This window comes from Callospermophilus lateralis, chromosome 19 (assembly GCF_048772815.1).
Source record: "Callospermophilus lateralis isolate mCalLat2 chromosome 19, mCalLat2.hap1, whole genome shotgun sequence".
Lineage (NCBI taxonomy): Eukaryota > Metazoa > Chordata > Mammalia > Rodentia > Sciuridae > Callospermophilus > Callospermophilus lateralis.
Genome location: NC_135323.1, coordinates 16,874,833 through 16,901,341, shown reverse-complemented (window position 1 = coordinate 16,901,341; position 26,509 = coordinate 16,874,833). Strand labels below are relative to the sequence as shown.

Genomic DNA, 26,509 nt, shown 5'->3' with positions numbered 1-26,509 from the left:
GGTTGGTTTTCCTGTGGACGGAAATGTGGACGGTAACTCAGAACGTCCTTGCAAAGATAAGATGGGATCGTGGAAGTGGGAATATTCTGTGAGACAGCAGAGGGCAGATACCTCACAGGAGGGACAGCAGAGGCTTCCGGGATTGGGTCCTGGAGTCTTGCTGCACCGCTGACCGACTGGTGGACAGTGCCTAAGTGACTTAATTTCCCTGACTGTCAGCATTCCTGTCTGTGAGTCGGGGTTAGTAAGGGGACCTCTCCAACAGAGACGCTGGGAGGGTGAAATGTGATCCTACAAGAGAAGGTTCAGCATGGCGTGCCACACACACTGGAGAGCTCATCGCTGTTTGGGTCTGGTTTGTAGCACTGTCACTTGGCGGTGACGCAGCCTGCTATGCTCACCAAAGCCTGGGTGCTGAGTACAATGGGCTGGTGAGCCAGGGCTGGGCACCCCTGAGCCTTTTATATGCGAAATTGGATCCTGGTTAATCCCTTCCACTGCAAGATTCCCGGGTGGCTGGAATGAAACTTTTTTTTTTTTATTTTAAGACCTACACATGATAGATGCTCACCACGGAAAGTCAGTTCTACTCCGGAGATGGAAAAACCAAGGTGCAGAGGCACAGTGGGGCTTCACTGAGCAGGGGAGAGGCAAGCAAGTCTCGGTTAGAGCTCAGGGTGGGGCCCGGAGGCAAGCAGTCTGTTGGGGAAGCCACCCCAGGTGTGTCAGGTACAGGAGGAGCCAGGTGACCTACACTTACACGACTTCATCGTGTGACAGTTTACAGCAAGGCCCCTTAGGCCAGACTGCCTGGGTTCAAATCGCAGTCCCCCGACATGAACTACTTACTACCTGAGTGACCTCAGGACCTTGTTCTATGAAATGCAGATGATAATAGAATCCATCTGAGAGTTGACGTGTGGCTCAGCTCTGTGCCTCACATATAGAGTAGGCACTATTATAAGTCCTTGAAAATGAATGTGATATATGCAAAATTAAAATACATGTGCTTGGCCAAAAAAAAAAAAAAAAAAAAGTGAGAAAAAATCATTTAATTTGGGGTATTTCACTCCGTGAGCATATGTGCAGCATTCAGGTGAGGTGGACATGGAGAGGGTGCCCGTCCTTTCCCCAGCCAGGCTCCCTCAGCTCCTGGGGCTTCTTGCTACTGGCAATTGGTGACATTCCTTGAGAAGGAGTCCGGGCCCACACAATTCCCATGAGAACCCAGGCCTACCTCGTCAACGCCAAAAAGCAGCACCAGGCTCAAAGAAAGACCTTCAGAACACTCTCTGTGACCGTGTTCCAAATAGTCAGTCACAAAGGAAGAGGCCAGGCTCCAGTGGATATTAGTCACAAATGACTGATTCCTTTCCCTCTCGACCCAGCCAACGGAAATCCAAAGCTGCATCTCCAAGTACTCTCGGCCTCTCCTTTGAGAAGGTCTCCTTCTTACCCCATTTACCAGGTCGGGACTGTCCGTCATCTGCTGGTTGATGTCCAAGTCAATTTGGGGACCACCCACGGAAAAGAGGCGGAGCAGAGAGGGAGACCCGAGGTTTCCACCCTAGGGGCTCAAGTCCTGCTGACTCCCACCTGAACATCTGCAGGCCTTCTTTCTCCAAGGCAGAGCTGGGGATGTGGGCTAGAGCCAGGTGACCTCTTTCTCCCTGGGTATTTGGCAAGACACTCACTGAAGGTTTTTGCTTACAGGGACTCCCCCCGCTCTTTTACTCAAAAAATTTATTTTAGAAGCAAACTTTCCGTCCCCCTTAGAGCACAATAGTGAACCAGTTCCTTATCTTGAAAAGTGTTCAACAAAGGGAAAGGATTAAGCAGGAGCCCTTCCTGTGAGAACAGGGCCTCCCGGGGAATCAGCGAGGGGGAGCCTCTCTTTATAAAAAGCATTCCACTTAGTCAATGAAGAAGAAAGGGTAGAATCAGGGGACCACCGTCTTGCAGACCTGATGAACGAATGGACCTGGGTACTGAGGGCCGACGGCTGGCCACCGAGTCACCAGCCCCAGCTGCCTCTCGGCAGGAAACTCAAAGCACAGACCAAGCGCGCAAAGGGGTTTCAAGACGAAAACCCAGATGGTGGAATGCTACCTCTGAAACAGCGGGACCCTCCGCAGATCACAGAATAGAAGGGACTGGGGGGAATCACTAGGTGAGAGATTTAAATTAGGGGCACGATGCAAAAGCATCCCATCCCACAGGGCGCGAGGGCTCTGGAATCACAGAGGCGGAGAATGGGAGAGAGTCAGAATTCGTATGGAAGGACCCTTAGAGCTCAGACCTCTTCGCACGGGGCTCCGGGCGCTTCTTTCTTGGCTGCGAGACCACAGTCGAATGGGAACCGAGACCCGGTGAGGATCTGCTTAAAAGGATCTCTCTGGCTCCTGAAGGTGGGGTTGGAATGCAGGGCCTGGCGGGGACTGCGGGGATGTCTCCTTGTGATCTCATGGCCTCTGCCTGGGACACGGTGTCCAGTCTCCATTGTCCTCTCTGCTTTGTGGTCTCAGGCAAGCCCCCCACCCACCCATGCAAAGGTCCCAGGCAACCCTCTGAGACGCTCTTGTGCATGTATCCAGAAAGGTCTGGAGGGCCCAACGCAACATCCAGAGGTATTTGTGGACCTTGTCCCCTGTCCTCAAGTCACCCCTTGCTGTTAGGAAAAGGCCCTGCTCTGTCCATTATGAAACCCATCGCCTGCGTGCCTTTATCTGACCTGGACAGCGTCTGGCTCGGGGGGAGCCTGCTGCTTCCCAGTGACCACGGCAGGATCCGCAGCCGACCCCCCTGGCCCCGCGGCTGCAGGCTTCTAGAGTGTGAAGGACCCAGCTGTGGCATTAAGGGGGGAGGGGGTCCCTGAGGTGGCTTCTTGGCCAAAGCCTTGGGGAGGCCCCGGGGGAGGCTGCCCAGGGCCACAGGACAAGTTACCATGGTCTGGAAGCAGGAGTGGAGCTGAGTCAGGAAGGGCGGCTTCCCGGGCAGGGCCAGCACCCGCTTCTCCACCATGGTGCACTCCACGTCGTCGTCTTGGATCACCACGTCCTTCTTGAGGATCTTCACGGCGTACAGCTCGTCCGTGCCCTTCCGCTCCGAAAGCATGACCTGCGGAGAGAGCCAGCACATCAGGGCGGTGAGGAAGGGGACCCCGGGACACCTGGGGGTGGCTGGCGTCCACCCAGATCCACTCCCAACGGTTCCTGGCACCTAGGAGCTGTTCAATGAATACCTACTAAATGAGAGAGTGAGTGATCAGACGGAATTTGGGACGCTTGTCCCCTACTTATCCAATCGCACCACCTTCTGCTAAGTGCAAGGGATGTCGCAAGAAACAAGCCTCCGCGTTCCCCGACCCTGAGCCCCAGACAGGAAGGAACACTTTGAAGCATGAATTACAGGGACGATCAAGGTGACGTTCCCACAGCCCTTCCTGTTGGCTTGGGGCTGCCTTCTAGGCACCGTGGTCACCACGAGGGGCTGTGGCTCAGAGGCGCGATATTGTTTTCATTGGCTGTGTCCATGCCCACGGGGACCATGAGCACCAGGTGGTATTCTCAAGAGGCTACTTTGGAAGCTCAGTGCAGGGCCCTGTTTTGGAGAGAACTAATCTGGTCCGGGAGCTTCTGGGAAGGCTTCCTGGAGGAAGGAACGATCCAATCGAAGTATTTCCAACGTGCCCCGCGTCCAGATATTCAGTATGCGGTATTAATCCCCGCCGCGTCTTTGGGCATTATCAATACCCGAGACAATGACTGGGTTTCATCGTCACTTACCATCTGCTCTGCCTCAGGCTCTGGGAGGTCGGAGCCGTTATGAATGAGTCTCGTTTTACAGGACTCTGAGGCATCGTTGAGCAAGTCACCTGCCGCACCAGGATTTGAACAGGGCCAGGATTTGAACCCAGGACTGTCTGACTGTGTTTCCTGAGTTGCCAGAAGGGCCCTCTCCAGGAGCTCAGGAGGTTAAGGGAAGACAGTGCTCATGCCTGAGCTGGAGGACCCCAGGATGCGAGAGGGACCTGGGGCCAGAGAGAGCGACTCGCAGAAGGAGACGAGAGGAAAGGGCAGCCGCTCTGCCCAGCCCGGCCCCCGCGCTCTGCTGCTGTCCTGAAGGTGAAGTCAGAGCACGTGTGCCCAGAGCCTCTGTCTCAGCCTCTGTCTCAGCCTCTGCCTCAGGCTCTGTCTCAGCCTCTGTCTCAGCCTCTGCCTCAGCCTCTGTCTCAGCCTCTGTCTCCCCAGCAGCACGAGAAAATGTAAACTCTGCCCGTCTGATGGGCGTCAGCTGCCGGGCCTCCATTCCATCCTCAGGGGACCAGGCAGGGAGCACAGTGTTGGACTGTGATTCCCACCTCCTCCCTTCTCTCTCTGGTACCCAAGGGCTGTTGTCACCAAAGCAGGAACAACAGGAGGAAGCCACCGTCCTGAGATGTAAAGAATCCGATGCAGATGGAGGATTTTCTGCTGCCCGGTACCCAAGAAGGCGGGGGCTGTCACACGGGCAGGGAGGAGGCGGGGGGGGGGGGGGCTTGGCCAGAATGTGAATGAGCCCAGGGAGAGACCCTGGAGATGGGGGATGAGGAGCCTTTTGTTGAGGGGACCCCGGAGGACCATGGTGGGGGGTGAGGGGCTCGGTGCTGAGCTGACTCAGTGCAGATATCCCCCGGGACCCACCACCACCCTGAACCCCCTGCTCCTCCACAGGCTCAGAGCAGAGGGGTCCTGGGGACTGGGCAGTCTCGACAGACCATTGTCACCTCTGCATGGAAGGGAGATGGGACAGAACGGCTAAGAATTTCCCCCGCCTCCAGGGACCAGGGGAGACTTTCTACTTGTGCTTCCAACATGCCCATCCTACAGGCAAACAGACGAGTCTCCGGGAGATTGAAGCCACTTAAGCCAACGTCAGAACGCGGACTGGGTCATCTCAACGTCCTCGGGGCTCCCCGAGGCCAAACCACGCCCGGACCACGGCTTGTTCTTGGCTTTTCTTTGGACATTCTGTTCCCACGGCCTGCCACACCTCTTCTCTGCTCTTCCTCTGGGCAGAAAAATCCGAGATTCAGCTCCAACGACGTTACCTCCTTCCATAACCTTGATGATCCGCGGAGACCCAATCAGCCACTCCCACCCCAGGGCTCGGGATTGCTTCATGTCTGTGTGGCTTATTTCAGCACAGACTTTTTCCCAACATCAATCATTCCTGAGCATTTTTTTTTTTTAACGTTTTCTCCATCCCCTAAACTATTGCTTAGCATTAAAAAAAAAAAAAAAAAGTCGAACTGCATGCTTGGCCCATGCTAGACACTTCATTCACGTTGACACGGGAGAGGAAAAGTGCCGATGACCACATCTTAAAATGCTCCTCTGAGTGGAAATCATCTTTTATTAATTGTCTCGCACGGTCTGTCGAGAGCTCCCAGAAGCCTGAATACCAACACAGAGGGCGTGGGCTGTCTGCTCAGCTGTCCCGCCATCTCCAGGGCCAGGATTCCAAACAGATTGGGAGGATGTGTTGAAGCCGATGTTCTTATCAAATTCCCAGCCACATCTGCTCCCCAAGAGCCTCTCGGGGGAGAGACGTGATAAATACCAGAACTCTAGCGGCAGCAGATAAAACAGAGGAAAAGTAGCCCAGGGAGTCCTGGCTGGAAAGAAGTTGGTTGTGATGAACTTTGCCGGGCGAATCCCCCCACCGTGGCGAAGTGCGTGCCTGGAATTCTTTGTCCCTGACCGTGGTCGGAGGGGGAGTGCCCCACAGTGGTTAGGGCATGGACTTGGGTGGGTGTTAGAGGTGGGTCCCGAGTTCTCCCACAGCCTCAGCGGGTGAACCTGGGGCTGTCCCCTTGAGTCTTGGGAGCCTCGGTTTCCTCATCTGTAAAAATGGAGGATGGCAGCAAGACGTCGCTCTGGGTGGTGCCCAGGGAGCTCTGGGGGATCATGTGTGCAGACCACGGGCCTGCACTCAGCCTGGCAGGATGGACACCTCACACCGGGGGGTTGGACTCGTGTCCTAGGGTGGTCCTAACAAGGAAGAAGAACCTGAGTGGGTGAAGCCACTCAGAGTTCTGAAGATCAGGTCCAAAATCCAGGTGTTGGCAGAAGACGTTGAGGGAGACTGGGCTCCGTGGGTCCTGGCTTCCGGTGGCTGCCAGAGATCCTTGGCTAATAGACATGTCACTTCGATGCCTGCCTCTGTCTCCACATGGTATTTCCCCTCTGTGTCTGTGTAAGGACACCAGCCATTGGAGTAGGGCCCACTCGGATCCAGTATGACCTCATCTTCACTACATCTGCAAAGACCTTTTGTCCAAAGAAGGTCACCTTCATAGAGATCAATGGTTAGGACTTGAACGTGCATTTTATTTTTGGAGGGGTGGGGCGGGGGGACACAATTCTACTCCACCCACAGTGATTAACCTCAGTATCATCTTTCCAGAGAAGGAGCAAGAGGTGACCCTTGAACAAAGCACAAATGTCCAGTTTTCAACTGGTTAAGGACTTTTGTCCTAAGGGAACTGGGGGGGGGGGTCCATATTTGCTCACTAAAGTAACAAGGCAGAGACTGTGAGGGGCAAACGCTCTGCTCCCCACATCACCCCAACATTCACAGACACTCGCCCAAAAGTCCCAGGTCCTGCTGAGTTACTCTCAATACCTCTCTTACACTTCTCTGCTAATGCATTAGGTTTTACTAGCTCTATATTCGAAATATATATATGCCCAATCCAAACTCCCAGCTAATCAGAGCCACAAGGATCCTCAGCCTGGTTTCCTGCAACTGCCTCTAATTGCTTCTCTGCAGCCACTGTTCTCGCTCCCCGCCTGCGTGATCCTTCTACCCTGCACACAGAGTAGGAAGGATGCTGCTTTCAAAACTAATGATTTTACTTCTTACACTTTTGGAGTCTTGTCGAGGAAGTCTGTCCCTAAGCTGACATGATGAGATTTGGGCTTCCATTTTCTTCTAGTAGGCGCAGGGTCTCTGATCTAATGCCTAGGTCCTTGATCCACTTGGAGTTGAGTTTTGGGCAGGGTGTGGGGGGGTGTTCAATTTCATTCTGCTACATATGCATTTCTAGTTCTCCCAGCACCATCTGTTGAAGAGGCTATCTTTCCTCCGATGTAATCAAGAATCAATAAATGGGATGATATCAAACTAAAAAGCTTCTTCCCAGCAAAGGAAACCATCAAGAGTGTGAAGAGAGAGTCTTCAGAATGGGAGAAAATCGTTGCCACCTGCATCTCAGATAAGGCATGAATCTCCAGGATATAAAAAGAACTCAAGAAACTTAACACCACAAAAAAACCAAATAACCCAATCAATGTGTGGGCCAAGGAACTGAACAGACACTTCACGGAAGAAGAAATACGAACGGTCAACAAATATATGAGAAAATGTTCAACATCTCTAGCAACTTGAGAAATGCAGATTAAAACTACTCTTTAAGATTTCATCTCACTCCAATCAAGAAGGGCAATGATCAAGAATACAAGTCACAATAAACGTTGGTGAGGATATAGGGGGAAAGGTTCACTCATACATTGCTGGTGGGACTGCAAATTGGCACAACCACTCTGGAAAGCAGTATGGAGATTCCCCAGTAAACTTGGAATGGAACCACCATTTGACCCAGCTATCCCACTCCTTGGCATATACCCAGAGGATTTAAAAATCAGCATACCACACCGATACAGCCACATCAATGTTTATAGCAGCTCAATTCACAATAGCTAAACTATGGAACCAAACTAGGTGCCCTTCCGCAGATAAATGGAGAGAGAAAATGGAATGGAATATTACTCAGCCATTAAAAAAATAACTTTATGAACTTTGCCAGTAAATGGATGGAACTGGAGACCACCATGTGAAATCAGCCAAGTTCAAATGTTCCCTCTGATGTGCGGATGCTAACTCACAACAAGGGGGAAGGGAAGAGTAGAAGGTCAGTGGATTAGACAAAGGGAAATGAAGGGAATGGGGGCGGGGGCTGATGGGACTAGGAAAGACGGTGGGATGAATCTGTCTTAACTCTCCTGTGTTCGTACATAAATACACCACCAGTGTCACTCCACATCAGGTACCATCACAAGACTGGGGTCCTACTTAGAACAAGAGGTACCCCATGTTAGCAGAAATATGTCAAAGTATGCTCTACTGTCTGTATCACTAAAAAGAACAATTTTCCTAAAATCCCAAATGAGTTCATGTCACCCCACCTTCTGAGGACCGTCACCTGTCTTCCTACGGCCCTTAGGACAAAGTCCCATCACTCCGGGTCCCTGCCCTCAGGTTTCCTGCCTGAAGGACTCTTTGTCCACACAACTAGGAAGAGGTCAGGTTCAAACTCATGCTTATCGTGTCAGCCTTGGGGGACACTGAGACCCCATTCTCCTCCTCTCCCATTCCAGCACATGAGGGAGCAGGCTGTGGACAAGGCTGGGTGCAGGGCTAGGGTACTCTCGGGTGGCTCCCCCTCCTGTCTTAGAATCCCATGGCTCTGTGGAGCTGTCTCCTGCTTGGGTTTCACCCAGCAACCCCTCTGAAGACCAGGAGAGGTTACTTCAGAGCAGCTGGACTCTGAGATTTAAAGCAAATGCAGCCTCTTCCCTACCCCCCCGCCCCACGCTTCCCCTGGGTCTACCTCACCTAATCGCCTGTTCGCTGGGAGCTGCTGTTGCTCCAGCCTGCGCATTAGAATTCCCTGTGGAACTTTGTGAAGCCGATGCTGGGGCCACACTCCAGACACATTAGATCAGAATCTTCTAAATATTTGGGTCCTTCCTGTGCCAGGCCCAGACTGCAATGGGGGAGGATGGGGAGGTGAGCTCGTCCCAGGCCATGGGGAGGCGAAGTCATCAGGAGCTGGAGAGAGGCCTGAATGTTGTCCACCTGCCCTCCAAGGGCACTCACCCCCGGGAGAAAGATTTTCAGAGAAAGTTGGATGCAGCCTGGTTCCAGCATGAAGGTTAAATTCCGCACCCTCATCTTTACCACATGGCAGGTATCGGACCTACCACGCGAGAGTGAGGTTCAGGCACCAACCGAGTCTAATGATCTGGACATTTATATGTAACGTACAAGTTCGGGCGCTAGAGTCGTGAGTTCGAATCCTCACACTATCAAGTGCTTTGCTCTGTGTTCTTAGGCAGGTGACTCCACTTCTTTAGGTCTCAGTTTCTTTATCCAATAAAGGGGAAAAGGATATTTTATTTTTTGGGGGGGAGGGGTGCCACCAGGGATTGAGCCCAGGAGTGCTTAACCACAAAGCCGCATCCCCAGGCCCTTTTGAATTTTTCTTTTTTCTTTCTTTTTCTTTTTTTCTTTTTTTTTTTTTTTAATTTTGAGATAGGATCTCGCTAAGTTGCTTAGGGCCTCTCTAAGTGGCGGAGGCTGGCTTTGAACTTGTGATCCTCCTGCCTCAGCCTCCCGAGCCAGGGGATGACAGGCGTGCGCCACTGCACCCAGTGATACTTTCTTCTTCCAAGGGTTCTTGCAAGATGACGAGCCATAACACAAGTAAAACTCGGTGCCTGGCAAGCAGCCAGCCATGATTATTACAGAACATAATTATCACACAACACTTACGGAGACTAACACGAAGGGTGTACTAGGTCCTTCCGTGGGTATAAGGGAGTCTTGCCCATGTTCTCCACAAGCAAAAGGCAGACCGTGAACTGGAGAAACATAACAACATTTCTGCAGAATCCATATTCGAGGAGGCTCTCATACTGAGCCCTGAGTGAACGGCAAGGTCCAACTCTGTACTTAGAGGCGGGGCTGGCAGGAGCCTCCAGGGGACACTAAGAGGATCCTCCCACAGGGATAAGCAGGCTCCGTAGCAGGCAGGACTCTCCTGGGTGAATCCACAGAAAACCTACCAACTTCTAAAAATGGCAGGGGAGAGAAAAGGAAGGGGAGCTTTGGTTTTCAGACACTCCCCAACTCATCTTGGCTGACCTGCAGATTGGCCAGAGCCGTCCTGCAGACTGGGTCAAGGATGAGGAACTTCTGGGCTTCAGGAACCTGCCCTTGATGACCAGAGACCTGGGGTAAGAGGGAACGCTATTCCAACTAGAGCTCTTACAGCCTGTTGGATGGGGACGGAACACGGACAGGAGCCCATCAATTCTAGGACCAGGATGAGGATTCCCTTGTCAAACTCATGTTCAGAGCATAAGATACCAGTAAAAACTCAGCAGACGGGGTCCCCCATGTTGTGTGTGGCTTCACCTTGACTTTGGAGACGATATCCCGCCATGTTCTAGGTCATCTTGGAGGCCCTGACTCTACCAAGCCTATTTCTATGGCTCAAACTTTGGTCCACGCCTTTGTCTCCTGCCGCAGGGAGAAGTTCACAGTCTAGAAATGATTGGGGGCTTCTAATAGCTTGTTTTGCAGAAAGCAAACCGAACAGACTTTTGCTTATTGAAGACATACTTCAGGAAAAATTGAAAAGTGATATAATGGGGGAGAACAACGCTCCCTGGGAGTTGATAGCGTAGATCCGCAGGGGACCGAATCGCATCTTGGAAAGAATCTTCCCTTTCACTAGATGAAAAGAAGAGCAGCGATCTGTCCCCGCCATGCAGAATCCACTCAGACGCTGGCTGTCACTGGGTCCTTCCACGATGCAGTATTACGAAAGGCCTTCCGGATTGAACCGAGACTCGCTGTGCGGCGGGCACCCCAGTCTTGCGTTTCAGAGGTGGGTCAGGGTGGCAAGTTGCATTTGGAAATGAAGCCGCGTCACACCTGAGATGTAATCAGGTAGAGTCCTTTGCCCCGGAGCCGTCAAAGTCAGGGAAGTGTAAAAGGAGGGTTAGAAGGGAGGTGTGTTTGGCCAGTCACCCCAGGCTCCCACAGACTCGCTATTATTAAGCAAATGTCCCTGCGCCTTTGGAAGAGGTGGTGACAAACTGATGTGACTCCATTTTTGAAAATAAATAAACAATAGCAGCTTCTACCTCAAGGCCTGTCCAAGGAAGGGGGCGTGACCCTGGTCCTGGGAAAAACCCACAGAGCACTCCTAGGCCCATACCCACCTGCTGAGTTGTTTGTCTGTAAATAACAGAAGAGGTCTGTGGTGCCAGGTGTCCCTGACTCAGTCAGGCTAGGTGGGGACCCATAGCAACCCCCTAGCAACCACCAATCAGCATGAGACAGGGAAATACCTGGGATGCCAGATGGCCCCCCAGTAGTTTATGGTGGTTGGTAACAAGTTGGGAAACCACGTAGTTCAGCAGGTACACCCCTCGTGGCCTAAACCAATCAGTTCAAAGGAGTCCCCCTCTTGTACTAACCCATCACCCTACCCACCTTGTTCCCACAGTGAATGTGCTAATCAGTGTTAACAGCTGTTGTGTGACTTTCCCGCGGTGTGGAATGATTTGCTGTGTGACGCTGTGACGCATAGAGTACCCCCCTAAAGCCTATAAATCCTCACTAAACTGAGGACCGGAGCTCACTTCCTGGGACCGCCGTGTTGGGAACGGCTGTGAGTCCAGGCTGGAGCTTGCAATAAAGACTCTCGTGTGCTTGCATCGGACTCGGCTCCTGGAGGTCTCCTGGGGTCCCATGAGTCTGGGGTAACAGTGACTCGCCCCACCACTGGAAAGCGAGGAGCGGGCGTGGAGAGATTTAGACCTGGGCAGCCCTGCCCCTGCTCAGGTGTTCCCAAGGACGATCGGGTCGGGTCTGATAAGAAGGCTTACTCTCCTGGGATTCCTCCAACTCCCCTTATTATTATTATTTTTTCTTTATCTTGTTCTGACCTCTAGTGGAGCAGAGGAGGAGGACAGAGGAGAGGGGAGGAGGGATGGGAGAGGAGAGGAGCTAGAGAAGGAATGAACCCGAGTATGCCCCGGACACGTTCGAATGCGGCACCGCGAGTTCCACCTTGATGTCTGCCTCCAAAGCACCGATTCAGAAGAAATCAATCAATCAATAGAAGGAAGAGCGGCCTAGGGGAGGGGGAGGGGGAGAGAGAGAGGGGGAGAGAGAAAGGGGGCGTTTCGGGGGCTACGATGGGCCATGACATTCCATGCGTGGATGATCGCGACAGGCCACGACGGCGTCAGAACCACGCACTCATAAACATATTTTAAAAAGGAGAAACGTCTCTCTGGCTTGTAATAAGAAAACGCCCCAAGAATGACCGTTTATCCCACACTCTGGGATGTTATCCATCAGCTCTGATCGGTGACCTCGACAGAGTTGATATTTATCCATCCTTAGGTATCGAAGGGTTCTTCTGGGCTAAAAATAAACCCTGGTGAACTTGGAGGACCTGCTGCTAAGTGGGAAAGAAGCGAGGTGCAGAAAGACAAGGGCTTCCCTGCAAAAATCTAAAATAGTCGGAAAAGACAAAGTAGAAAGGTAGCGGACAAGGACTTGGGGTGGGGTGGGGTGGGGTGGGGCAGGGGTTGGATACCGAGTTTCCACTGTAAGATTGATTAGCACTGGAGATTCCCTGTGTGGCAGGGTAAGTCGCCTTAATAATGTTGCATTGTGTCGCTGAACTACGCTGAGGCAGGTCGTTAGTGTTCTCACTACAAAAGAAAAATAAAATCAAGGGGTAAAAAAAAAAAAAGTAAATAAATAAAACAGAATGAACCTTGGTGACACGCATGGCTTAGTGCGATTTCTTTGAGTCGTGTTTGACAAAGCCGGCTGGTTAAAATAAAAGCCGATCTAGTTTGACTGTGTTCTAGAGGGTTCCTGGAAAAACAAGCCAGCAACGGATGCCTTTTACCACAAGACGCGGGTCTGCCACTCATTTGGACAATTAGGCTGCACAAAGGACGCCGTGGCCTCCCCACGTCTGATCAGCCTCGGGAGCAGCAGCCTCTCTCTGCAGTGGAAGCTGCAGACGCTGCTGATGGGGAACGGGTTTCTCCAGGCAGAAATGGATGGCGTTGGGTACGGGGCGGGCTGTGCACCTCCCGGGGTGTGAATCGGGTGCTCCCTTTGTACAGCTGCCTCCGTCTCCTCCTCTGTTCAGTGGGGAGCGTCGCAGAGCCTACCTCGTAAGACCTCCGTCGAGGTTAGATGAGCAGCACCCTGTGGACACTCAGATGAGCTCCCAGGGCTCAAGACACGGCATCCATCCCCCCAAGGAGGCCAGGGCACCATGTGACGGACCCTGGCACCTGTCCCCCTGGGAACCACCTACATCTGTGGGGGCAGAATGCCTACCCCGGGGGCCGGTTGGTGCCATCTGCAAGGATCTGCTCTCTCTGTGGCAGAGACGATGTCTCCCCCCGCCAAGAAGGAGGCGACGTTTCACAGCAGACACAGACAGACACCAAGGGAACTCCCAAGTTGGCCTACGTCCCAAATGGGCCCTGTCTTCCTCCTCCTAGAGACAGCGACCAGGCCACATCTGCTTTCCCAGGGTGGGCTCCCCTCCTCCTTCCTGTGACCCTCCTCCTGGGGCACAGCTAACGGGACCCCACGGATCCCGAAGCCACGGGGCCCCGCAGTGTCCCCTTCCTGGGGTTTTAGGTTTCCAGGATAGTCCAGATTTGGGAATTAGACACAGACAGCAAACGTCGAAAGGTTCTCTGCCAGAGGGTTAAGGGAACAGGTAGCAGCGACGTTGAGCTCCCTGTGAGCCACTAGAGGAAGGAATCCGCCGTATGGTGCAGGAAGATAGAGAGCAAAACGATTGAGGAGCCGGGAAGTGCTTTTGTCTGTAGGTTACATAACATGCCTAACGTGTGCGTGCGTGTGTGCGTGTGTGTGTGTGTGTGCGCGTGTGTGTGAGTGTGTGGAGACATGCGGCTAATGAGATTAAAATTAGGATAGACTCCCACAACTGGAGTTCAAAGCTTTAGAGAAGCCCTTAGTTACTGCTACCCACTAAACTGCCTTTTAATCTCCTCAGGCACTTTCTTTTTTTTTTTTTCCTCCTGTGGAAATCCAGGGCTGCACTTGGCTCTGGTAGAACATGCTGCAGTCTGGGGCTCGGAGCTCTGGATTGCTCTCTTGTGACCACAGAGCCTGCCAGAGAAGCACTGGATTCCGGGGACTTCAGCCTGGGGAGGAAGCTGCCGAGGGGTACGGGGTGGGGATGCTGGTGTGCAGAACAGGAGCGCAACAGGCAGGGCTGGGGGTCGCTGTCTTTGCAGGAGCTCATGGAGGCGCTTTAATTTCTTTTAAAAATCAAAGGGAGCCAGGTGCGGTGGCGCACGCCTGTATCCTCAGCGGCTCCAGAGGCTGAGGCAGGAGGGTGGCGAGTTCAAAGTCAGCCTCAGCCATGGTGAGGTGCTAAGCAGCTCAGGGAGACCCTGTCTCTAAATAAAATAGAAAATAGGATCAAGGATGGGGCTCAGTGGTTGAGTGCCCCTGAGTTCAATCCCTGGTACCAAAAAAAAAAAAAAAATCCAAATGGAAAAATGAACTTTAAGGTTGAAGTAAATGTTTTGATATATGATATTAATATATTTGTCTTTATACCGTTGAAATCACAAGATAACCTTCTGGATTCTTATTTGTGGAGGAAAGAGGAAGCTACTGATATCATGAAGATCCTGTAGCAGTTTCAAAAAAAGTTGCTTCAAAAAGTGAGAGAGAAATAGAGGGAGGCGGGGTGAAGGATAAAAAGACGAGTGTCTGGGAGACGCGTGGACCCCGAGGTGAAGCCTGCTGCTGGAGATGGAAAGAGGCTGCTGGGTTCATCACGCCCAGGTCTCGCTTCCTCACAGCTGTGTGATCTTGGAGAAGTCACTCAACCTCTCTTACAGTCTGCCTTACGGATGTAGCAGGGTTGTTATCGTAGCTGTCTTGCAGACTCCTGAGAATCACTCTGACGTGACGCGTGTGAATTCACGGCACGGTCCCCGCCGATCAGCATGTGTTCAGTGAATGACGGGGCGAGAAGGAGGGTGTGTGTGGGATCAGGATGGGTGGGGTGGGCGGTAAGGGTTAGAGTGGAGGTTGACAGTTGCAAAAGAGCCCCTTGAGGAGCAAGTGCCAATCCTCGAGTAGCCTGCAGGACTTGGAGGAGCCCAGGGGGTGGACCCCTGCACAGTACCGAAGGGCAGTGCCCAAAGCCCCTCTCAGTGGCCCTCTCCAGAATCCCTGCAGATGACTCCCACAGCGGGCATTTGCCCCTGGATGGGTACCTGGCCAGCACAGTGACGAGAGAGAATGCACGGCAGCCCTTTGTCACCCCCCTGTCACCCCCTCCGTCACCGTGGGCTTGCCGTCTGTCTGAGGTAGCAGCTTACGGTGGGAACAAGGTGTGCCAACTCTGTGAGGCACTTGGTGGGAAAAAAGAAAGAAATAGCCTAGAACCTGCTGGTGACGTCCTAGGTGGCCTCTGTGTTGAGCATCAAGCCATCCAGAGCCCGACTCGTCATCTCTAAGTCAAACCCCATCCACTAAATGGCATCGATTAGCTTGTGATTTGGGTCAAGTTAACTTTGACTTTCTGCATCTCATTCTCCTCAGCGATCAGATGGGAGTAACCGTCCCAACATTATAGAGTAATGAGGATATAAAGTAGCAACATTGTAGAGCCCTTAGAACGGAGCTGACACACAGTACCACCTCCACCATCGCCACCAACAACAGAACGCAAGTCCAGGAGGGCACACACTTTTGTTTGGGACACGGCCATCTCCTCTGTACCTAGAAGAGTGCCTAAGATATAGCAGATGCTCAGTAAATACTTCTCGGGTGAATTGATCCTTTTGCCCGTAGTGAGGAGTTATAACAGAAGTGACACTTCTCTCCAGTATGGCCGACGGATTCCAATCTTAGTCCCAATCCCCTCTCCCCTGCCCTCTGCTTTCCTAGACAAGCCGCCCAGTTTTGAGTCCAGATGTGGATGGCGAAAAGTCAAGAGATCACTAACAGGGGTTTCAGAAAGTTGCTGAGGCGAGGATTCATCATGCCAAAGGATGAGGAATGAGCGGAGGGGGCAGGCCTCCGATTTCAGAAAGCAGATGGGTTCTCTGGATCTATTCAGAGTAGAGGACAGAGGAGGGAGACCAAGATCACTTTCAAGGATGCAGGAAATAGGAAGTGTGGTCCTCATCTAAAGGATACGGGGAGGCGGGGACCATAGACAGCTTGTGCCTTCCAGGTGTGCACGACACCCACAGCAGAGACTTCACGGTCTTAGAAACACGGTGGTCATCAAGGTGCTGAATCATCCCAGGAGCCTGAGACTTCAAGACGTTTTCCCACAAAATGCGGTTCTAGTACCATCAGCAGAACCCGGACAGAACTGCCTTTCTTTTACTAAGCTCTCCTAAAGCCCGTTAAAATAAACACCTGGTCGGTTCGTCAAACCTGTGCTTTGACTTACAGGATTGCTTAGAGCTGTGCCAAGAAAAGGAAAGACCGGGCGCGGTAGCGCACGCCTGTGATTCCACTGACTCAGGAGGCTGAGGTAGGAGGATCGCAAGTTCAAGGTCAGCCTGGGCAACTTAGCGAGGCCCCAAGCAACTTAGTGAGGCTCTGTTTCTAAACGACAAATGAAAAGGGCTGAGGATGTGGCTCAGTGGCAGAACGCCCATGGATCCAAACCCCAGTACTGAAAAGAAGAGGAAGAGGAAGAGGAGGAGGAGGAGGAGGAAGAGGAGGAGGAGTGGGGGAGGGGTAGACAAAGCCAAATCAAAGAAAAATGTTTTCCTTAAAAGGAGGCACATGCATGGCCAAAATTAAACAGGTGCATGAATCATCAATATTTGGGAAACGTGGCCAAGGCTCTCACCAACCTCGCTGTACAAGCTGAACTTTGAGCTACAGATGTCGGGGTCAGCACCCTGGAGACGCTAAACCAAATGCTAGGCCTCCAGGAACACTTGGTTTCAGAAGCCGGTACCCAAGCCTCGGTGGCTTCCTTGGGGACATGTGGGCACTGGACATCCTCAGCTCTTGGGCGTTACTGCAGCCAAGTGAAGCCCTGGATGGGTTCTCTCCCGCCTCTCTGCAGCCCAGGTGCAGCCGCGGCACAGGGTGGGCTTTTTAGAGGTAAATGGAACACCTGGGCACCCCGTTTCCAAGGACTCTCTACTTCTCCCTCGTGCCTCCGCAAGCTGCCGAGCTCTTTCTTCTTGATTTATTCCTGGCTTATGCAATGTTTCAGGAAAAAAAGCAGCGCCAACACCTGCCATGTTCCATGATTTGCACACAAGGAAATGTCACCCAGAAGAGGCACTGGGGAGTTTTTCGTTTGGGGACGGGGGTGATACATTGGGGGAGTTCGAAAGGGAGAAGTCAGAAGTTCTTTTGTGTCACTGTAAAATATTTAAAAAAAAAAAAAAAAAATCCCACCGGAGCCGAGAAGCAGGGAGTAGGGTGGAGGCCACTTGTGATCCACCACAAGGTTCTCCGTCCTGGCGCTGCGGGTGGCCATGTGACTGAGCCGTCTCTAATAGTGTGTGGGCAGAAGTGAGGAGGGCCACTTCCAAAACCAAGGCTGTAAGAAGCAGCTTGCGCCTCCTCGTTACTCCCTTTCCCCCCTCCACCCTCTGAATGCAGAGGAAAACAAAGCCCCGGAGATTAAGGGAGCCCTGGAAGAGGGAAGGAACCTGTCTCTTATGGCCATATGGAGAGAGTGGGCGGGGCCAGGAACACCGGCCTCAGGCTGTCAGGAGGATGAGAACCAAACTTCCACTGCATCTGAGCCAGGGTACATTGGGGGTCTACTTGTTACAGCAGCAGAATCCACCCTCATAGAAGCTTAGGTGCCCTGACTTCCAGGCAGATTCACCAAGAGGATGCTGCGGTGGGCAGAAGGGGACCTTGCTGGATTTTCACTTACTCTCTCTGCCTAGTTAACGCCTCCTCTTGATTCGGTCTGAGTCACTGGTGGAAGCCTTTGTGGACCTGAACCAGGGCAGATCCTGCTCCCCCAGGCTCCCGTGGCGGGGACACAGCAGCTGCGTTTTAACATCTGCCAGTGTGATTTTTTTTTTTTTTTTTTGATTACTGTTTACATCCTTGCTGTGTTTTAAAGTATGCATTTTCCAAAACTCACAGAATGATACGCTGAAGATTCGCGCATTCGCTCGCATGTAAATTTTACCTTAAGATGGTCATCAAAAAGATCGAGTCTTGGTTCAATGATTCGCAGGCCGAGGAGTTTGGGTGTAAAGTGGACTGAGGTCTGCAATTAGCTGGGAAACGCATTAAAAAGCAGGCTGAGCCCTGCCGCACAGCAGAACACCCTGTCATCCCAGCTGTTGGGAGGCTGAGACAGGAGGACTGTAAGTTCAAACTCAGCCTCAGCCACTCATGAGGCCCCTAAGCAACTCCGTGAAATCCTGTCTCAAAATTAAAAAATAAAAAGGGCTGGGGATGGGGCTCAGTGGTTAAGCGTCCCTGGGTCGGTAAAAAAAGAAAAAAGTCGGTAGATGCAAGGATAGACAGACACGAGATAAAGCAAACATAGTCAAATGTTAGGAGTAGACCCTGGGAGGTAGGTATCAGGCTCCTTGTGTGATTCTTTCATTTTTTTTGTACTTTTTTTTTTTTTTCAAAACAAAAGGTTGGAGGAAAAGTTCAACAAGTGTAGGAATCGTGAGCATAATTAATGCACAAAGGCATTTAGTTTATACACAGCATGGTTTGGTTTTATTTTTACTTGAAATTATGTCTTTCCATGATGACAGACATAGGTGTGTGGGATATGTGTGGGAGGGGACTTTACTCTTGAATGGTTTTTTTTTTTTTTTTTGGTACCAGGGATTTAACTCAGGGGCACTCGACCACTGAGCCCCATCCCCAGCCCTGTTTTGGATTTTATTCAGAGACAGGGTCTCACTGAATTGCTTAGGGCCTCGCTTTGGCTGAGGCTGGCTTTGAACTCGCCATCCTCCTGCCTCAGCCTCCAGAGCCACTGGGATCTATCCCAGGATATTTTTTTTTAAACAGATTTAGATCAGACGAAATATTACCACGAGCAAATCTGAAGTCTCGGAAGACCAGCATTATATGAGCCTGAGTTAAATATCGAGTGGAGGTTTGTCAGGCCAGTGGATGACAGGGAGAGGCGTCGAGCCGGTAAGGCAGAGGGGGCTGGGTTCACGCTGGGCGTCTGTTGTTCGAGGCTCTGGCTGCGGTCACTTCCCCAGGCAAACTCTGAAACCTGCCTGGACGGTGCACCCCGGCCCAACGGATGTCTAGTTATAACCCGGCCTCACTTGACAACAGAGGTCAGACTCCGGAAAGGTCTAGACGTGGACAAAGCCAAGCGACAGCTTTGAAGAATCCCCAATAGGAGTTTAAGGATCAAACTACACCAGGGAGACAGGCCCTGACCCACCAGGACAGCTCTACTGCCCGCCCTTTGAAAGTGTGGAAGCGGGTGGCACATTTGGGATCCAGTGGCCTTCGCACGCTTCACGCTGAGTCTCTCTTGTTGCATCTCCACAGGTCTCGGTGAGATGCCCACGTCATCCCCTCCTGGCCTTCTCAGGTGATGACAGTGCTTGAGAGCATGTTTTTCTGGGACAGATGTGACACTGGGGGCCTGGGGGAGGGGAGGTAGGAATCCCAAGCTCCTCCATCCAGAGGGGCACAGGACCTACCACAGGACCTTAGCACTTGCTGTTCTCTCTGCTGGACACATTCCTTCCCAGGCCGGGGACACCGTGCTCATACCTGCCCGGCCCATGTGACATGTTCAAGGCCTGCATTCAGCTAAAAAACCGCCTTCACTTACAACCACAGGTGGCAAAGCCTGAGTGGCCCAGCTCTGTGAGTCCGGGGATCGCCGCCGTGTGTGCTGTTCTGTGTTGCTTTGGGTGACATGGCTGTTGCTTCGTGACTTACTGGATCTCCATCCCCAGCCTGGATCAGCACCATCAGCACCGTTATAGTATGATCTCAATTAGTACGACAGTCACCATGGGCACAGATGGTCCATCCCCTCTGATTCTTCGATATCTCCAATGATCCATCGACCCGCAACTACGCCTGGCCCCCCAACCCAGTCCTCTCCAGAGGCCCTGCTTAGAACTTCCATTTCGCCAAGACAGTTCTCCGACCTGTACTGTTTAGTGATCAAAAACGCGGTCGCGGCACACTGACTTTGGCGCGAACGTGGACAAGAATCAAGAGTGTTGGATGAGAACGGGGGACACGGCAGAGTTGCAGGGAAATCGACCCAGGTTCACGCGGGTAGCGGTGGCCGTTGGGGGACGGGGGAATCACGGCAAGATGCGCTCCTGGGTGGGAACAAGGCTTCCCCACGTTCATCCTTCTGATGTGATTTTAATGATGAATCATTTTATATATATATAAAATTCGATTGTTTTCCTTTGAGCCTGGGTCTCACTATGTTGCCCGGATTAACCTCAAACTCCTGGGTTCAAATCACGGTCCTGCTTCAGCCTGCTGAGTAGCTGGGACTGCAGGTGTGCACCTCGGCAGTCAGCTTAAAACTGAACCTTGAAAAACTCCCCCAACGGCCGGGTGCCGTGGCCCATGCACGGCCTGTCATCCCAGCGGTCTGGGAGGCGGAGGCAGGAGGATCGTGAGTTCAAAGCCAGCCTCAGCAACAGTGAGACCCTAAGCAACTCAGTGAGACCCTGTCTCTAAATAAACTACAAAATAGGGCTGGGGATGGGGCTCCGTGGTCGAGTGCCCCCGACCCCAATCCCCGGAGCCAAAAACAAAAACAAGAACCTCCCAGTGGACTCAGCTTCTTAGAACCTCTTCTTCATTTAGGCCACTTATTTCCTTGTCATCAGGAAAATGACCCCATCTTTGAAATCCAGGTATGTCCCTCCCTCTTCACATTTTAAATATCTCTTTTGGTCCGGTTTTGCGTTACTGGGGATGGAGCCCAGGGCCTTGGCCATGCTGGACCAAGGCTCTGCCATGGGGCTACCTCTCTTGGCTCACTCGTCTATTTTCTATTCCTGGTCCCCCGATGCCTCCGTTCCCTGCCCGGGCTCGACAGCGGTTTCATTCACTTATTTCACACCATTTTACTGAGCACCTGCTACACACCCCTCTGTAGACTGGCCTCTCTTCCTGGGACCCCGATCTCTCTCACTCCCACGACCTCCTGGTTCCCCGATTCTGCGGATCCCCAAGCTCAGTTCAAGTTCGCCCCCTGCTTCCCCATCCCTCCCCGCATCCAGGCTCCTCAGAGGTGATGGGAAACATGGCGCCGTGGTGTGGGCCGGCTCCAAGCCCCGGTCCTGTCGCCAAGAGGACCACAGGACGGTGAGGCCGTCTCACGGGGTCGCCTCACTCTCTGATCCCACTCCGTGCCAAGACTCTCCGAGCCTCGGGTCACGGATTCAGAGCCTTTGGTTCCTCTTAGCAGAACGGCCTCTCCGGCCCGGCCACGGGCAGAGAAAAGTGGGTGCATTCAACTGGGTCCCCCGGGGGACCCCTCCTGGAGACCTTAGATCTCAGCAAGAGGAGAGGGACAGGCCCCTCAGGAGACCCGAGCGCCACGGGCGATGGACTCCGTGAGCGGAGCAGACAGGACGGGGACCGGGTGGTGGCCCTCGGAAGGGACGTCTGCGTGGAGATGTGAATCACAGAAGGAGCCAGGGGAGTACGTAGCATCGCAAAAGCCAGAAGGGACAAGAGAGACCGGTGTGTCCCAGGGACTCGGGGCCACCACTGTGACAGGCAGAGGAGGAAGAAGGCCCAGGAAGGACACAGTCAAGCAGAGAACAAAGGACCAGGCCGTCCAGCGTGTCCTCAGCCAGGAACGCAGTGAAGGATCCGTTCTACTGTGACAGGAAGTCACCTGGGGACTTTAGACGGTGGCTCCCCACGATGCTGTGAGTGACACCAGCCCCATCTTCATGACTCAGAAGGCTCCTGTTCCCCTCTGTGAAATCATTGTCCTAACCCCCTCCCGCTCCTGTCCTCTTGGGGCCGACCCCTTCTGATGGCAACTACCATGCACCAAGCCCTACCCTACCACAGGACCTTTGCACGGGCTGTTGTCTCTGCTGGGCCCATTCCTTCCCAGCTCTTTGCAGGCGTGGCTGGTTCACGGTCCTCCTTCAGGTCTCCAGCTCACATCCTGGTCACCTGGAGCGCATCGCTCTCTGTGACACAGCCTCTGACTCATTCCTTTCTCAAGACTCCTTGCCAACTGCTGGTGGATCTGCTGACTTTCTCCTCTTTCCCCTCAACGAGAAGGCGAGCTCCCACCCCCTCCCCCCCAGGGCCAGGTGCGCCCTGCGCAGGGGACGCAGCCACCGCGTCCCACTGTACCTTGCCAAAGCTGCCCTTCCCCAGCACCATCAGGAAGTTGAAGTCGGTCAGTTTCATCCGGTCCCTGTTGCCGTTGTTGTCGAATTTGGAGATGGTGCTGCTGGTCTTCTCCTCGGGAGCCTTGGTCCCCTGGCCGATCTTGGCCCTCTGCAGGGAGAGCACACAGGACACAGGGTCAGAGCCGGGGACACCTGGTAGGAAGACGCGGGTACCTGCCGCTGTGTCCTGCCGCCCAGGCACCCCGACCTCTGACACGGGGGGGGGGGGGGGGGGGGGGGGGGGGGGGCGCGCGCGAGCCCGACACCTGGAGGCCACGCTGGGCACCTCCATCTCTCCTTGGTCCCTCGGGTCTCTTCAGTCACCAGGAACCTCCGTGTACCCCGCTCCCCGCTGGGTCCAGATCCCCGGCTTCTTTCCCTCTCCTGGGGGACCTGTGCGGGCTCCTTCCACCCTCGATGGCACACGCGGCCACAGGGAACGCCCCACCCAGCCAGGCCACCTCCTGCTCCAAACGCTTCAGCAGGACAGAGGCCACTCTGCCGCCCCGGGAGGCCAGGCCTTGCCTGCTGCTGCGGGTGGGAGGCCAGTGTGTGGACTGCCTGGTCCTCAGGGGGGCGCTCTCGGGGTGGTGGGACCTGTGGGAGGCGGGGCCTTGCGGGGGTCCTTAGGTCTTTGTGGGGTATATCCTCCATGGCGCTTGCAGTACCCCGGTCCCTTCCTCTTTCTTTTCACTCCCTGGCTATGAGGCGAACGGTTTTCTCTCTCACCTTGACCCTCCCACACACCCAAGGGGCCCAAAGCCTTGGTCTGCCCCATCTTGGAAGCTCCAACACCGTCAGCCAAGATGAACCTTTTTATACGTCAGCTGCCTCAGGTGTTTCGTTACAGTGCCGACAGCTGCCAGGTCGCTTGGCTCTCCAGCCCCTTCCCTTCTGGTGCCTTCTCCCCTGTCACCCAGCTCCGCTCACTTTTCATACCCTTGAAGGTTGCTGTAGTGTGGAAATGTCCCCAACGGTCCTCAGCGGGGCCCCACTGGGAGAGCCTATGAGAGCTGGGGCCCAGTAGGAGGTTCTAGGTCACCGGGGTTATGCGGACAGGGGATTATGAGACACTGGCCTCTTGCTCTTTCTTTCCGCTTCCTGGCTGCCATGAAGGGCGGGCTTCCTCTGCCATGTTCTGCCACCAGGATATGTCACCTCAACCCCCCCACCACCACCACCACACACACAAAGGCCCACTGACCTCAAATGAAACCTCTGAAACGTGAGTCAAAATAAACCTTTCCTCCTTTTAAGTTGATTCATCTCAAGTATTTGTTACAGTAACAGAAAGCTGATGAATACAGATCCCTCATACCTCAGGGCCTTTGCACCTGCTGCTGCTGCCCTATGGATGGCTATTGCCTTCCCTGAACCAACCAAGTTACCCACTGCTTCCCGTTTTCACATCCTCAAGGAAGCCTTCCTCGATTCTCTCCGTCTGCACTAGGTCCCCCTGCTATTGGCCCCTTCCGTCCCCTTCACTTCCCATTAATACTGGACGGTAACTGCCCGATTGCTTGCTCCCCTCTAAGACCCCGGGACGGCCCGGAGTCTGTCTCACTCTCTGTGACCCGACAACTGGTACGGTTCCCAGCCAAATAGTTCTTCAGTGTGCGGGTGAACGAGGTCCTTGCTTGTCCCCAGGGCCGTGGGGGAGGAGCCCCCTGCTGCAGGTATCCGCACAGCAGCCAACATCTCAGAGGGCGCACAGGACAGAGGCCGGCAGTGACGGACCTGCCACCACGAGGACTTTGCTACAGGATCTGCTTCTGGGAGGCAGAAAACCATGGAGCTTCAAGCTCATGTTAGAACCTGTCTCCAGCCTGGATCAGCTGCTGTGGGACCCTGAACAAATGAGTGGCTCAGGTCACCCCCTGCCCCAACCCCCCGTCTTCCAATTTCTGCACCCGGATCTCGGCCGCTCCCTTATTGCTCCCCCACGGGCTTCTTGCTGACCTCTGAATACACGGAATATGTTCCTGCCCCAGAGCCTTTGCACGGGCTCGGAGCATGCGTTCCCAGGACCGCCTCACCTCTCCTGGGAGAGCCCCGTGAAACACGTGAAGCCCTCTGAGCCCCCATCCCCATTTCCTTGCTTAGTCTTCTCCGTACCATCTGCTGCCACCTTCCAAACCATGTATTCACTTGTCCCTTCGCACCAGAACGTGAGCTCCCCCAGGGCATGGCGTTCCTTGGTTTTCTTTTCCCGTGTCTCCCTGGGGCCCGGCGCACAGCCTGGCACCTTATACGCACTCGGTGAACGAACCAGTGAGACCTCAGCCTCCTTTTCCAGAAAATGGAGATAACGACGGGAGGTTCACTAAGCCCTCTGCATACACCGGGCACATAGTAGATGCTCAGCAAACGGCGGCTGTGACTACTGTCACGTTACTCAGTCGCCTTTCAGAGACAAAGAGGCAATGGAAACCTTTCTGGGGTTTGGAAGGCCAGGCACACTGACGGAGCGGGAGCCTGCGGGGCGCTGAGGACCGATCGGGGCCCAGCAGATCCCCACGCGCATCCTAACCAGGTCTAGGCCCTCCACGGTGTGTCCAGAAGACAGGCCTGAATGCAGACGGAATGAAGTGGGTGCATTTGAGAAATCTGGGGGGAGGGCTGGGGAAGGAGCAGGGACGGGAGCACCAGTCCCCAGCTTGTGTTCTGAGGCAGGGGGCTCGCTGGGAAGGGCGGGCAGGAGGGCGGGAAGGCAGGACCCGCCTGACCCCATAACGGCTTAAAAACCACGAGGTTCATCTTCCCGTGTGCTACATCCAGGGACGGTGGCCAAGGACGGAGCCGTCACATTACCTCGTTCCGTGATGGTTATGGTTTGGAGGCGAGGGGTCCCCCAAAAGCTCACGTGTGAGACGCTGCAAGTCGGTTCAGAGGACAAATGACAGGGCTGTGGGAGCCTTGACCCAGTCGGTGGATTCATCCCCGTGGGACTGACTGAGGGGTGGCCGGAGGCAGGGGTGTGTCCCCAGGTGTGGCTCTGGGTCTGTCTTTGTCCCTGGCCAGTGGAGTCCCTCTCTGCTTCCCGACCACCCCGGGAGCTGCCTCCCTGGGTCACACTTTCCCACCATGATGTCCTGCCTCACCGCGAGCCCTGAGGAATGGAGCCAGCCGTCTCTGGAGGGAGACCTCTGGAGCCGGGAGTCCCCAGATCCCCTTCCTCCTCTACAGCTGCGCTGGCCGCACTTGATGGATCACTTCGTAGTAAGGCCGTGTTGAGGTCTCAGTGTCTCGGGGATGCCGAGTGTGAATATCAGTAGCCGCTGGCCTGGTGGGTCTCGGGTTAAGAAAGGGGAGCTACACCCGGGCGCGGGGGCGCACGCCTGCAATCCCAGCGGGTCAGGAGGCTGAGGCAGGAGGATCGCGAGTGCAAAGCCAGCCTCAGCCAAGGCGAGGCCCTAAGCAACTCAGTGAGACCCTGTCTCTAAACAAAATGCAAAATAGGGCTGGGGAGGGGGCTCAGGGGTCGAGTGCCCCTGGGTTCAGTCCCCCAGTGTCCATCCCCCACAAAAAACAAGGCAGGTGAACTACAGGCAGAGATGCAGGGGTAACAGGCAAAGAGGAGGCCATTAAAACCGGGGTATCATTGGATTTGCAAAGAGATGGTATAAAAGAAAAAAAAAAAAACCAGGAAAGAAGCTGCATGGTTGGACTGTGTCCTGGTAGCACCCCAAATCCTCCCTGTCCAGACCGCAGGGTTTTGTCCAGTCTGGCTGGACCCTAACGCGTTCCCTCCCCCTGCCCGCCCCACGGCCTGGTTGGCTCCTGTCTCCCACCTTCCAGTCCTGCCTTAGGACCCTCAGACCCGCCCGCTAGGTTCCCTGACCTGAGGGCACCCCAGCCCAGACGCCCTCTTTGCTTTCTGAAGCATGCAGCCTCAGGTATTTTGTTACGGCAACAGAAGACAAAGACACCCAGCACGTCACTGTGACTTCCAGAATCCAGGTCAGAAGCCTAACAATGTCGCTGGTCTGTTCTGCTTGGTGTTGGCTCTTGTTTTAATATTTCAATCAGATGCCGACTGTTGAAAGGCAGGAGATGTCTCATGAAAACCAGTTTCCCGGCTTCTTTGGGAACAGTGGATCTGGCTGGAGTAGCCTTTCCCCTCTCTTGGTATCCGCCGGGCTCCTGAAACATCTGGGCTTGTGACCCCAACACAAGGAGAACAAGAACTTGTCACGGGCCCTTCTAAGCATCCCACGGTTCCAAATAGCCTTGTGCCTAGCAGATATTCCATCAAA

The 26,509-nt window shown here is 53.8% G+C and overlaps 1 protein-coding gene across 2 annotated transcripts in view; it reads right to left on the bottom strand.

Annotated features, from left to right (window-relative positions):
- Prkcb (protein kinase C beta) overlaps positions 1–26,509 on the bottom strand; it is a 297,288-nt gene that overhangs the window by 53,482 nt on the left and 217,297 nt on the right. For both annotated transcript variants that reach the window (XM_077106018.1, XM_077106017.1), the window contains exons 9-10: positions 22,216–22,362; positions 2,944–3,117 (exon numbers count right to left, since the gene is read on the bottom strand). In XM_077106018.1, the coding sequence (XP_076962133.1) occupies positions 2,944–3,117; positions 22,216–22,362 (321 nt within the window). The remainder of the gene's footprint in view (positions 1–2,943; positions 3,118–22,215; positions 22,363–26,509) is intronic.